Source organism: Hyla sarda, chromosome 5 (assembly GCF_029499605.1).
Source record: "Hyla sarda isolate aHylSar1 chromosome 5, aHylSar1.hap1, whole genome shotgun sequence".
Lineage (NCBI taxonomy): Eukaryota > Metazoa > Chordata > Amphibia > Anura > Hylidae > Hyla > Hyla sarda.
The window spans coordinates 39,682,556-39,695,840 of NC_079193.1; the positions used below are offsets into that span (position 1 = coordinate 39,682,556).

The 13,285-nt window shown below is 42.7% G+C and overlaps 1 protein-coding gene across 14 annotated transcripts in view; it reads left to right on the forward strand.

Annotated features, from left to right (window-relative positions):
• Positions 1–12,700, forward strand: part of KIAA1217 (KIAA1217 ortholog) — a 692,495-nt gene extending 679,795 nt beyond the window's left edge. For 12 of the 14 annotated variants that reach the window (XM_056519293.1, XM_056519300.1, XM_056519290.1 and 9 more), the window contains 7 exons: positions 2,062–2,233; positions 4,199–4,329; positions 5,000–5,128; positions 6,598–6,717; positions 8,773–10,371; positions 10,742–10,867; positions 11,470–12,699. In XM_056519293.1, coding sequence (XP_056375268.1) covers positions 2,062–2,233; positions 4,199–4,329; positions 5,000–5,128; positions 6,598–6,717; positions 8,773–10,371; positions 10,742–10,867; positions 11,470–11,976 — 2,784 coding nt within the window. In that variant the 3' untranslated portion in view covers positions 11,977–12,699. Of the gene's footprint in view, positions 1–2,061; positions 2,234–4,198; positions 4,330–4,999; positions 5,129–6,597; positions 6,718–8,772; positions 10,372–10,741; positions 10,868–11,469 lie in introns of all 14 variants that reach the window. The other 2 variants (XM_056519289.1, XM_056519291.1) reach the window with 2 other exon arrangements.
• The last annotated feature ends 585 nt before the right edge of the window (positions 12,701–13,285 follow it).

A 13,285-nucleotide genomic window follows, 5' to 3' on the forward strand; every position in this document is an offset into this window, starting at 1 on the left:
GCGCATTGCACCAAAAGTTCTCTCTGTGCCAGAATTTGTGACAGAATTTGCGACAGAATTTGCACCAGAATTGAGAAAAACCTGACAAACTCTCCATGTTACTGAGAAAACTCCCCAAAAGGGGCGTGACCATCTGGGAAAGGGGGCGTGGTCACAGAAAATAGGCGTGTAAATCAGGGCCAATGATTATTGGAGATTGCGTGTGCTCTACCACCAAAGACAATGGCCCTGATTTACTAAGAGTGTTGTGTAGGTTTCTTTGTGGATTTTAATTCCCTACAATTTTTTTCCACAGTATTTACTAAGGTTTTCATTCGTTTTGCACTTTCCCTACACTTTACTTTTTTTTTTTTTTTTTTACACATGGTCTGATCTGTCTGGTTTTCCTCAGCTCAAATCCACCACATTTCATGTGGAAACCTTAGTAAATATGTTGGGTTTTTGTGAAAATGTCGGGAACACACCCCATTTCTGTGACCACGCCCCCTTTCCCAGACAGTCACGCCTCTTTTTCGGGTTTTCCCAGTAAAATGGAGAGTTTGTCAGGTTTTCTCAATTCTGGCGCAGACAGAATTTCTGGCGCAATGCCCCAGAATCTGGTGCACAACCCAACAAAACCTGTTGGGTTTGCAATAGTAAATGAGGGCCAATATGGTGAGTGTATAACTTAGATCTTCCTATGTCATTCATGTGTATCATCCTTAGGCAGTTCTGTAATGCTGGGACTTGTAGTTTTGGAACAGTTGGAGGTACAGTGTTTGGATAACATTTTTTGCAGCAGTGTTGCCTTCAGCTGTGTGCCTCCAGCTGTTGCAAATTTACAACTCCCAGCATGCCCAGACATCCTTTGACTGTCCAGGCATGCTTGGAGTTGTAGTTTTGCAACAGCTGGAGGCATGTTTGGTAAAACTCTCTGTGTTACAGCAGTTTTGCCTTCAGCTGTGTTCGTCCTGCAGCCTTGTCAATCAGCCATCTCGTGTCCATGACCCTTGGACACACTCATGCTGCTGTGGGACTCAGGAGGTATGGGGACCCCTAGTGGTGGTATTTTCAAAAGCAGTTTTCTTTAATAAAATGTAAAAATGTTTAAAGTATATTAGAAAAACTATTGTTTAGCCAAGATGTACAACATATACCGTATTTTTCGCCGTATAAGACGCACTTTTTCTTCCCCAAAACTGGGGGGGAAAAGTCGGTGCTATCGCGACGGTTCCTGTGGCCATCAACTGCCGGGACCCGCGGCTAATACAGGACATCACCGATCGCGGTGATGCCCTGTATTAACCCTTCAGACGCGGCGATCAAAGCTGACCGCCGCGTCTGAAGGGAAAGTGACACTAACCCGGCTGTTCAGTCGGGCTGTTCGGGACCGCGGCGATTTCACCGCGGCGGTCCTGAACAGCCCGACTGAATAGCCGGGTTAGTGCTTACAGGACACCGGGAGGGACCTTACCTGCCTCCTCGGTGTCTTCTCCGTTCAGGGATCCCCTGTATGGCCGGCGCTCTCCTTCCTCGTCATCACGTCTTTGCGTACGTGCGCCGGCGTGCGTAACGACGTGATGGCGGCGACGGAGAGCGAGGATACCCGGCCGGCAGCAGAGACGTTCCGGAGCGACGGGGACAGCGATGGAGCGACATCCAGGGCAGCGGTGACAGGTCCGGAGCGACCGGGACACGTGAGTATTACCTCCTATGCAGTGGTCTTCAATCTGCGGACCTCCAGATGTTGCAAAACTACAACTCCCAGCATGCCGGACAGCCGTTGGCTGTCCGGGCATGCTGGGAGTTGTAGTTTTGCAACATCTGGAGGTCTGCAGGTTGAAGACCACTATTGGGTTCAAAATCTTAATTTTTTTAGATTTTGCACCTATAAATTGGGTGCGTCTTATACGCCAGTGCGTCCTATAGGACGAAAAATACGGTAAAAAGTTTTTATATCTGACAGTGCCCATTTATAGTTTTAGAATACAATATATATAATAAAAAGTAAAGTATTTATATATATTGAATATATTTTATAGGCATTGTGTATTTATGATGTGTCTCCCCTTCTACTCATAGGAAGCGGAGAGGAAATTTGAAGAAAAAAGACAGAATCTGGACCACTACGATGGGAAAGAATTTGAGAAGATGCTGGAGGAAGCACAAGCCAATATAATGAAGTCCATCCCCAGCCTAGAAATGCCAACTCAGAGTTCAAAAGTAGAGATCGTAGAAAAACTAGAGGTCAATGGTACGAGCCATAATAGAATACTGTGCACTTTTCTTATAAGTGTTTTGACTTTGTGGGCTGACTGTAAGACTCCCACCATTGTGAGGTTGTTAAATAGGCACATTTAAAAGAACAAACCTTGTATAGATTAATAGTACAATGGAATATACAAAACTTTGTATTCTATCTTATTAGACAAAAATGCTTCTTTTACCTGTTCTCAAGCTTCTTCCCTCTATCTCCTCGCCTTTGACATTGTATTCCACCCTGAAAATCAGCTCAGCTTTGTCCTGTGTCTGCATGACAAGCAATACAAGGCTATAGATGGGAGAGGAGGGAGCTCCAGCCACCAGCTCTAAGAGAACTGCTAATTATAGATGAAGCCTGCAGACCAGAAATCTGCAGAATAGTACTATATACATGTTATCTAATGACCAGAAATAGTGCTGCTTCTCATGTACACACACAGGACAGTTTAATCCTGAAATGACAGATACGCTTTAAAGATAATCCTTCGTATTGAAAATGCAGCCATGTTATAGAGCAGGAGTAGCTGAGCAGATAAATGAAAAAATTACAAGTTATATAGGACCTTCTCGGCAGAGGCGTAGCTTGATGCTTCTGGGCCCTGATGCAAAATCTGCAACAAGGCCCCATATGCCAATTATATAACTGGTCTCTAATGGGGCAGATGTGCTTTGGGGGCCCCGTTAGGCACCGAGGCCCCAGTGTGACTGCTACCTTGCTTCTCAGACAAATCTATATATCAATCTGCTCAGCTCCTCTTGCTCTATAACATGATACCTGCAGATTGTACTGTATTGTATATATCATCTGCTCAGCTCCTCCTGCTCTATAACATGATACCTGCAGATTGTACTGTATTGTATATATCATCTGCTCAGCTCCTTCTGCTCTATAACCTGATACCTGCAGATTGTACTGTACTGAATATATCATCTGCTCAGCTCCTCCTGCTCTATAACCTGATACCTGCAGATAGTACTGTATTGTATATATCATCTGCTCAGCTCCTCCTGCTCTATAACATGATACCTGCAGATTGTACTTTATTGTATATATCATCTGCTCAGCTCTTCCTGCTCTATAACATGATACCTGCAGATTGTACTGTATTGTATATATATCATCTGCTCAGCTCCTCCTGCTCTATAACATGATACCTGCAGATTGTACTGTATTGTATATATCATCTGCTCAGCTCCTCCTGCTCTATAACATGATACCTGCAGATTGTACTGTATTGTATATATCATCTGCTCAGCTCCTCCTGCTCTATAACTTGATACCTGCAGATTGTACTGTATTGTATATATCATCTGCTCAGCTCCTCCTGCTCAATAACATGATACCTGCAGATTGTACTGTATTGTATATATCATCTGCTCAGCTCCTCCTGCTCTATAACATGATTCCTGCAGTTTGAACTACATTTAAAATGTGATTGTTTCCCTTTAGTACAAAATGAGATTCTTCCTTTATTTTTCCTAATTAGAGTTTGGATAAGTGTTGTATATTATGAGTCTGAAATGTTTATTAATTCTATGAAGTGGGGAGAGATGTGAGAGCTTTGCTTTATCTATGGGGCCTGGAAACTCAAAGGAAACACTTCATCACTTTCATGCTGCCCAAGTCATCAGGGCGGTCCCTGGTGCTTTTTGAAAAATAGATTTCTTTCTATACCCAAACAGGGAGAGATCGATCAATCAAGGGTGGTGGAGCCAGGAAGCAGCCACTGTTGACCGTCCAGATTACTTAATTTGGGCAGCATATGATAACAGGTCCCCTGTAAAGTTCATTCACTAGAACATTATAGTCTTTTTATATGTATGTGAGGTATAGACCGTAGACATCTAACCAATAAACCCAGTTGGACCACACATCTTTGGTCAGGCCTCTGCATGACGTTGTGCAAGACAAGTGTTGACTGTGATTATTACTTACATTTTTTTTCTTTTGTTCTAGAAGGAGGTCAAGAAAGTGAGCAAGAAAATGAAAAGGTAACCAAATCTCCGCCTCCACCTCCTCCTCGTCGTATGTACCCCCTTGGAAGTAGTTTGAGCAGCTCATGGACGTCAGACTGGAAGGATAGCAAGGTGAAGAGAGTTTATTGTCCCCCGTGTACAAATCCCTTTAAGGTATTGAAGTAGTAACGTTCTTTCTTAAGGAGAGTGCCGAAAGGGGGAGTCTTAGGGGGAGATTTACCAAAACCTGTGTACAGGAAAAGTAGTCCATATCAACCAATCAGATGGCTTCTTTTACGTTTCAGAGGCACGTTTCAAAATGAAAGAAGAAATCTGATCGGTTGCTATGGGCAACTGGTCAACTTTTCCTCTGCACAAGTTTTTATAAATCTCCCCCTTAGGGTCCTTACAAGCTCAGCTGGGGGAAAAATATGCAGTGTAGTTTTCCTCCAGAAGGAAGAGTTCTCTTGCTTGGCTTAGAACTCCCAGCTGTGTTTTAAAGGGGTACTCCACTGGCCAACATTCACGACTAAATGTTGGGGTGTGGCCGACCCCCACAGCGCGAAAACAGCGTTTGGAATATTTAGTTCCGAATGCTGGCCAGTGGAGTACCCCTTTAAGGCTCCTAAAAGAGATGGACATTGACTTGAAGGGATGCTACCTTTAATAGGTATTCTGGAGGAGGACTACTTTGCATTAAAGAACTAGTAATTTTTACATTCATAGAAACCCATCAGGTAATGTAGTCTGGTGCATGACGATTATGGGAACATTGTAATATGTTCTTTCTAAATCAATACAGGATGCAGAAGATGTCCCTCCGCCACCACCGCCAAAAGCAAACAAGCCAGAAGTAGAGAGTCCCATCAAGACTTACCAAGTGAAGGATGAGGAGGAAGAGGAAGGAGAGAGGATCATGGCAGAACTTCAGGTATCTCTCACGGACTCTTTGCCTTTAGAAGTTTGTGCCATAGGGAGGTGCTCCCCAACATGTGGCTTTACAGCTGTTACAAAACTACAACAAAACTACAACAAAACTACAACTCCCAACATGATGAGAATTGTAGTTTTACAACATCTGGAGAGCCACAGGTTGGAAAGCACTGCCATGGACAAAGCTGGAAAAAATGACGGTGGTACCTGGGATAGTTTCCTGGTAGTGACACAATTTTTCGGGAAACAGCCAATAAACCACTGAAGACTATTTTTAACAACATTAGATGCCACCTTACAGTATTTGTAAAACACATCTATAATATAACGACATGGTGACCATAGTACTTAGCTCTTTGATTTTCCAATACACAATAAAGTTGTAAAATGAGGGTGTGCTGACTATAGCTTTCACCAGTAGAGATGAGGCCACATTATAATAGGACTAAAAATAAGTCCTAAGATTTGAGACAAGGGCTAAATGTACACAGACACTATGGGGGAGATTTATCAAAACCCGTCCAGAGGAAAAGTTGCTGAGGTGCCCCTAGCAACCAATCAGATCTCTTCTTTCATTTTTGAAAAGGCCTCTGTAAAATGAAAGCAGCGATCTGATTGGTTGCTATGGGCAACTCGGCAACTTTTCCTCTGGACAGGTTTTCATAAATCTCCCCCTATATGTATGCACCTGTTCTTTATTTTTGCCAAAAAAAGATTGAATCTGAGCCAATGGAAATAATTCACCCCTGTAGATTGGGGATAATTTTAAACAACTTTGATAACTTTAAGCCGCAATAATGTTGTAAGCCTGTCAACTGAGTTTAGCCCCCCAAACAGTAATAATGTCCCACACAGTAGAGTGGGTAGATGAGTGGGGTAGAAGAGTTGGTAGGTTGTCCCTAATTGGTAGTTAGGTCGCTTCAGTAGGTAGACAGGTCCCTTAAGGTAGTTTCCCCTATTACATAGGTGTTCCAAGTAGGTTGTTCTCCTCCTTTAAATAGCTGCCCCCAACAGGGAATTTGTAGAAAGAAGCCCCTATAGATAACTCCCCCATGTAGGTAGGTGGCCCACCTAGATAGCTGCCTCCACCCCTTGTAGATAGTCGCCCCCTCACCAGGATTCTTTATAAAACAAAAACACCTATACTCACCTTTTGGCACTCCCCAGGTCAGTGACACCTAGAACAGACTGCCCCCTACCTGCCCCTCCATAGATATGCCACTGTTTCTCCATCCTCCTGTTACTGAGACAAAGCTCCACCCTACAAAAAGAGACCCCTTCTGATACTTACTGACACTGGTGCAGCAGAGGAACCATATATCTATGCATTTGCTTGTGCACCACAGTTTGGACTATCAGTATATATGTATGTATTACATTCACTGGATGTATAATGATGTAGGAGAATAGAAGAATATAGATTTCAATACATAATCTCCATTGTATGTAACATTTTACACCCCGTAGGCTTTCCAGAAGTGTTCTGTAGTGGAAATTAATTCCAAGGTGCACTATGAGCCTTCTAAACCAGAGGTCCATGAGAGGGATTTCAGACCTTCAGGTTTAGCTTTGCCCAAGGAAAAGAAGGTAATTTCATTTGTAAGGCCTGTCCGTAACCTTCTTGGCCTATACTAACTAACCCCATGTTACTATATAACACTACAGTCTACTAGCTGCTAGATGCCCATCACGTATCTAACTTACAATTCTAACTTCTAACACACCCTTCCTTATTCTTAGCACTTTCCAGCTCATATACTCAACTATAGTTTTTATTGGTCTGTAAAAGTCTATTTATTGACAACTTAGAATTTATATTTATAAACTGTATTCTAAATGTTGCTAACCTCTAATCTCCCTGTATATCCTGCTTGTTCAGCATCTGTACAGAGCTTGCTTTTCTTCTTTGCGGTTACAACCCTCACCATGCTATGCCGAGGCAACCGTACAGCACCCAGCAAGTTCCGTGCACAAGTCTCATTCATCAGAAAAAGACTTGTGCACAGAACTCGCTGTACTCCCTGGCAACTGTATTGCCCTGTGTATTGACCAGCCTCTCTCCGTACTGATATTTGCGGGTGGGAGACACATTTTATACGTTATACTGTAATATAGGAGAAACAAATCTCCCAGAATGCAGTGCTCCAGAGTTTATTGCAGCTGCTGAGATGTTACAGGTGTTTTTTATGTCCCTTTCAGTGTGAATATTTCTGGCTGCTTTCTGGACTAACATGGGGCACAGTTGTTTCCCATGCTAGTGCACTTTGCAAAAAAGTAAAATTTTTATTTAACAATTACTATTAATAAAGAAAAGGTTTGTAGCTTTACCACCAGGGCTCAAGTACTGTAGGAATGCATGGGAACGGATTTCCTGCACTTTTTCTTCAGAAGGAATACCGTTCCCATTTGCAGGAGTCCTGCAGGACCAGCCCTTCAGTGGAAATCTTGGGTGAGTTCCCAGACTTTTTTCCCAGGACATGACCCTTGTTCGCGTCAATTTTTGTTTTAAATGCATCTATTAATCTTCTTAAGACGTAGTGTAAGTCAACATACACTGACCAGCCATAACATTACAACCACTGATAGGTGACCTGCATTACTTTGATCATGACATCATCACCTAACAGGAGGTGGGATATATTATGATTTCGATGTGTTAAAAGCAGGAAAAATGGGCAAGTGTAAGAGTCAGAGAATCTACAAAATGGTAGGTCTTGTGGGGGTGTTACCAGTATAACTACCAATAGTGGTTCGATGGAGGAACAACTAGGATGGACCACGAAGTCAGGTGTGTACAAGGCTCATTGATGTGTGGGGAGAGAAGGATAGACCATTTGGTCCAGTCCCACAGGAAAGTTACTGTAAAGTAAATTGCTAACAGAGTTACTATTGGCTACAACAGAAAGGATTTAGATCACATAGGGCATCACGGCATGCAGTGTATAGGGCGCAGTAGCCACATACTGGTCAGAGTACCCATGCTTACCCCTGTCCACTACAAACAGGTACCTACAACAGGCATATGAACATTCAAACTGGATTGTGGAGTAATGGAAGAAGACAGCCTGGTCTAATGAATCACATTTATGTGGATGGCCGGGTGCATGTGAGTCACTTACCATTAGAAGAGACAGCACCAGTAGGCGCTATAGGTGAAGACAAGCTGGCGAAGGCAGTGTGATGATCTGGACAAGTTTCTGCTCATCCTTAGGTTCTGGCATTCATTCGACGCGTACCAGCTCTGTATGAATCATTGCAGACCAAGTCTCCCTCCCTTTGAGGCAGGGGTATTCCCTAAGAGCAGTGGCCTCTTTCACATGGATACACCCTGGCCACACTACAAAAATTGTTCAAGAATGAGGATTGTGACAAAGAGTTCCAGATGTTGTCTTGGCCTTCAAAGTCCCCAGATCTCAAGCATCTGTGGAATGTGATGGAAAAACGAGACAAACCCATAGAGACCCCAGAAAACCTAAAAAAATGTCAGGCAGGTGGTTTTGATGTTATGGCTGATCGGTGCATTACTACATTAGAATAACCAACATACCTAACTCTCACTAGTCATTGAATTATTATTCACTCATATTGAGCAAGAAGATTTATATTTAACAAGTTGATTTCCCCTCTAATATTTCTTCATAGGTGTCATGCCTTGTTTCAAAAGAAAGTGTAAGTCCCGAAAGCCCAAAACTTGTTGAAAGCACAGAGGACAAGTGGAAAATGCAATCCATACCAAGTTCTGCACCTGACTTTGCTCAGTTTAGGCAGCCGGAGAAGGTTGTAGTGAATGAACAGTCTACCTACAGTCTGTTCATAGGCAGGGATGAACCAAGATCAACAGTCAGTAAAGAACCTGAAAAGGAAGATAAAAATGAAGAATTAGTTAACATGGCCTTATATAGATACCACAACAGGGAGAACCTTAAACACTTGACCTCTACAGTCCCAGAAGTGATTAATGGAGGAACAGATCACAAAATCTCAGAGTCAACTTCGACACTGGTCAAGAGTTTTAGTAGAGAGAGCCAGGATAGTCCAGTAGGTAGTTCTCCATCTCAAGAACAGGGAATGCCCTACTTTGATTTAGGCCAGACAGTTGTATTAAGACCAAAAAATTCTCGAAGGACTACCAGCCAACAATCTGACGACCTTGAGTCTCCGACTATCTCCCCAACTGAGCCAAGGTCCCCTGCAGATAACATTGCCTTTATGATCACAAATACTGAGGTGCAGGTCTTGTCAACAGGTGAAGTCCAAGATATTGTAAAACGGAAAGGTGGAGAAGTACAAACAGTTAATGTTGATAGTGAAAATGTGAAAATTCCTTCTCCCAATTCTGACCCACAAGATCCTGTTATGAGCACCGACAAAAAGCCAGTCATTATCATATTTGATGAACCAATGGATATAAGAGCCGCCTATAAAAGGTTGTCCACGATATTTGAAGAATGTGATGACGAGTTGGAAAAAATGATGTCTTCAGAGGCAAAGATTGATGAGGAAGAGGAGGAGGAGGAAGAAGAAGAAAATCACAAAGAATCAAATGCTCCTCCACCCAAAGAAGAACGGGCTGAAGAAACCAAAATGGTCAACATAACAGAGAATGTTGGGAAACAAGGCCAATACAGATTCAACTACCCATCTCTAGCAGAAATGAAGCAGACTATGTTCCAGGATACCAGTGTCTCCCAAGGATTCCTCACAGATGAAGAAAAGTCAGATGTGTCCGACTACCAAGATGGCCAGAGACAAGACGCAAAGAAAAAGTTCAAGTTCAGATTTCCTAAAAAACAGCTGGCGGCTCTGACCCAGGCCATCCGTACTGGGACAAAAACCGGGAAGAAGACCTTACAGGTGGTGGTCTACGAGGATGAAGAAGAGCCCGATGGCACTGTAAAGCAACACAAAGAAGCAAAAAGGTTTGAGATTGAAAGATCGAAGAGCGCAGATGACAATATCCAACTTGAAGTCCCCAACCTCGAAGAGCCAGATTCTGTGTCAAGGACGGATGAGATAAGACAAAATACATATAGAACCTTAGACAGCCTTGAGCAAACCATCAAACAGCTAGAAAGTACCATAAGTGGAATGACACCAAGACCGGGATCTGATCTGATAGAATCAAAAGACGATAACCGAACTTTGACAATAACTCCAGTGGTTGCCAAAGGATCTGTGTTAGCGGATGATGCAAAACTTGTTGTAGAGTCTCCATCATCCATACCTACTACAGCACGTAAGGTACCAGCGCACAAGACTTCCAAATCCTAATAGTGTGCCCATGAGATACTGGTGCCTAACCTCTGAGTGGTGTTCTTCTGGTGGTTGGCTTTGCCTTTAGCTGCTGTTTTTATAAGCTTGGTAACATGGTGAAGGGCAAATGAAGAGCAAAAAACAAAAAAAAAAGTGCCTGCTTGATTGACTTGACTTGTGTTTTTTGTCTCCTGTGATTTTTATGACTTTAACCTCTGATGTTTCTTCTGCATGCCTAGAGATTGATAAGATGTTGGTGAAGCATGGAATGTGAACACTGGATGATGACCTCAGATACGTTGTTTGATTTGTTTTTGTTTTTTTTCTGTCTCTCTCTTCCCATTGGCTGTTCTTATAGGGATCAAATGGAGCGCCACAAACCAGCAGAATGCCAATACCAATGTCTTCTAAAACTAGACAAGGAAGCATGGAAAAAACTAGCAAACAGCCAAAGCTACAGGAGCCGCAGCGTCAATTCAGACAGGTAGTTTTACCTTAGAACAGAAAAAAAAAAAAAAAACTTCAAGCCAAGTAAAACTGAATCAATGTAACCAAAACAAGGATGGCGCGATTGCTTTCACTCTTGTTTTTGTTAAAATATCTGGATCTGGTGGCATGAGAAATCCTGTGGTACTATGTCTCACTCCTGCCATCTCTCTGCATGCCTGCAATAAGACACCCACTTGCTTTGTCCCACTTCAAGACGTTCGGCCGAGATGAACGAAACTTTGGCTTACCACACGCAACCAAAATAAATAATCCGAAGTGATGTCTGTGTCGTCCGGTACTAACATGTATGTGCCACCGCATTCCATTAACCGCTTGCCATCTCGCCACCATTCTTTTTTCTCACCCAGCATGTAGAGCACTGCACTGTGGGCGCCACACCCTCCACGTCTCCAGTTTTTCTAAACCTTATCTTCTGTGCTTTTCTGGTTTCTGCCAGGTCCAGTGAGAAAATCTGCAAAATATATATTGTTTCTCTATTTTGGGGGCTTTTTTTTTTTTTGTTCCTGCGCCCGTGTTGGTGTGTTCATGTTGAAGGTTTTTTTTTGACAGACTGTCTCCCGCCATCTTTGTTTGCAGGCTAACGGAGGTGTTAAGAAAGCTGGTGGGGATATTAAGGCTGCTTCCCCTACTTTATCTGCTTCTAAGATTCCAGCTCTTTCTCCTAACACTGGAAAAAGCAGCTCTGTTTCCGCTCAGTGTAACGATACCGCTAACACCCATAACCCCCCCGTGAAGTCTCACGTCCCCGTAACCCATTCTAACTCTGCACCCGGTCGCAACGTTAACGCCTCCCCCTCCCTTATCCGTCCCGTTCACAATGGCACGTCGAAGCTACAGAGCCCAACCTATTCAGGTAAAGGTCACCATCTCTCATTTTCACTGCAGAACGCAAACGGCAGACCATCTCCTCCTCCTCCTTCTTCTTCCTCCTCCGCTACTTCTCCTCCTTCTTCTTCTGTCTCTCCCACTTCACTGGCCCAAAGTATGAAGAGCATCCGTACCATCCACACACCTAGCTTCACCAGCTACAAGTCACAGAACGGAAGCGCAACCAAGATGGCCGCTCCAAAGGACTCCTCCTAACTTGTGATGTCATCTTCACCCACAGCGCCCTCTGCTGGCATGTCGTTGTTCATCTATGTACATAACACACCGCTATATCCTTGTCCAAGATAGTTGCTGTTGTAAAATTATAGGCCTCTCTTATTTTATTGGTCTCCTGTTTCTATGTAACATAGTGAGCGTGCGCGTGTATGTGTGTGACTGTATATATTACTATACTGTATGTTTGCATGTGTGTGTATATTAAAAAGGTCCATGACGCGGATTATTTTGTATAGACTATTTTTCATTATATGGAACGGATGGAGTTTTTGGGGGGCTTTTATTTTACGCTCATGCCGGCTTTGACTACAGATTTCTATTTTTGTCAACTACACATGGCTTTCGCTTTTTTTTTTTATTTAAAAAAAAAAAATTTTTTTTTTTTTTTTGCCAAAATAATTTCGTATGGAACAATAGTGTGTTATATTCTTAAAGGGATTCTTTCATCAAAAAATAAAATAAAAATATTACAAACTATTTTCTTACGAGACGATTTAGGCAATAGTCAAATATTTTAGTTTTTTCATAGTCCTATCTGTAAATAATATTTATAAAAGATGTCAGAACTTGACGAATATATATACGGAGATCAGCGGGGAATAGGCGCCGCTTATCTCGACCGCTTACTGATCTCTTTTACAGAAAGTTTCTATCCCTAGTACAGCGTTTCCAAACCAGGGTGCCTCCAGCTGTTGCAAAACTACAACTCCCAGCATGCCCAGACAGCCAAAGGCTGTCCAGGCATGCTGGGAGTTGTTGTTTTGCAACAGCTGGAGGCACCCTGGTTGGGAAACACCGACTTAGTAACTGACATAGTATTCTCTAAACCAAAAAAAAAAGAGGTTCTGCAGCAGCTGCAGTGTGTATTATACAGTTTTATGTTTTAGCTGCAGCTATGATGATGCATATCATGGCAACAAAAAGGCAGCAGTCGCTCTTTCAATCTTTAAAGAGGTTCTGCAGCAGCTCTGGTGTGTATTTTAAGGAAGAACGTATAACGAATAACGTACCTCCTTTACTATAGAATTATAAGAATATAAAATATACATTTTAAATATAAAGTCACCATGAAGTTCAATGACGTGTAATTGCCCTTTTGCTTTTATAACCTTGTTTCCGACCTGTTGCAGAACTACAACCCCCATCATGCCCTGACAGCCGAAGGCTGTCAGGGCATGCTGGGAGTTGTAGTTCTGCAACAGCTAGAGAACTGCAGGTTAGGGGACACTGTTTTATAAAGGTCATGTAACTTTATGACGTCTATACAGTCTGTGTGTCACTTTGCCAT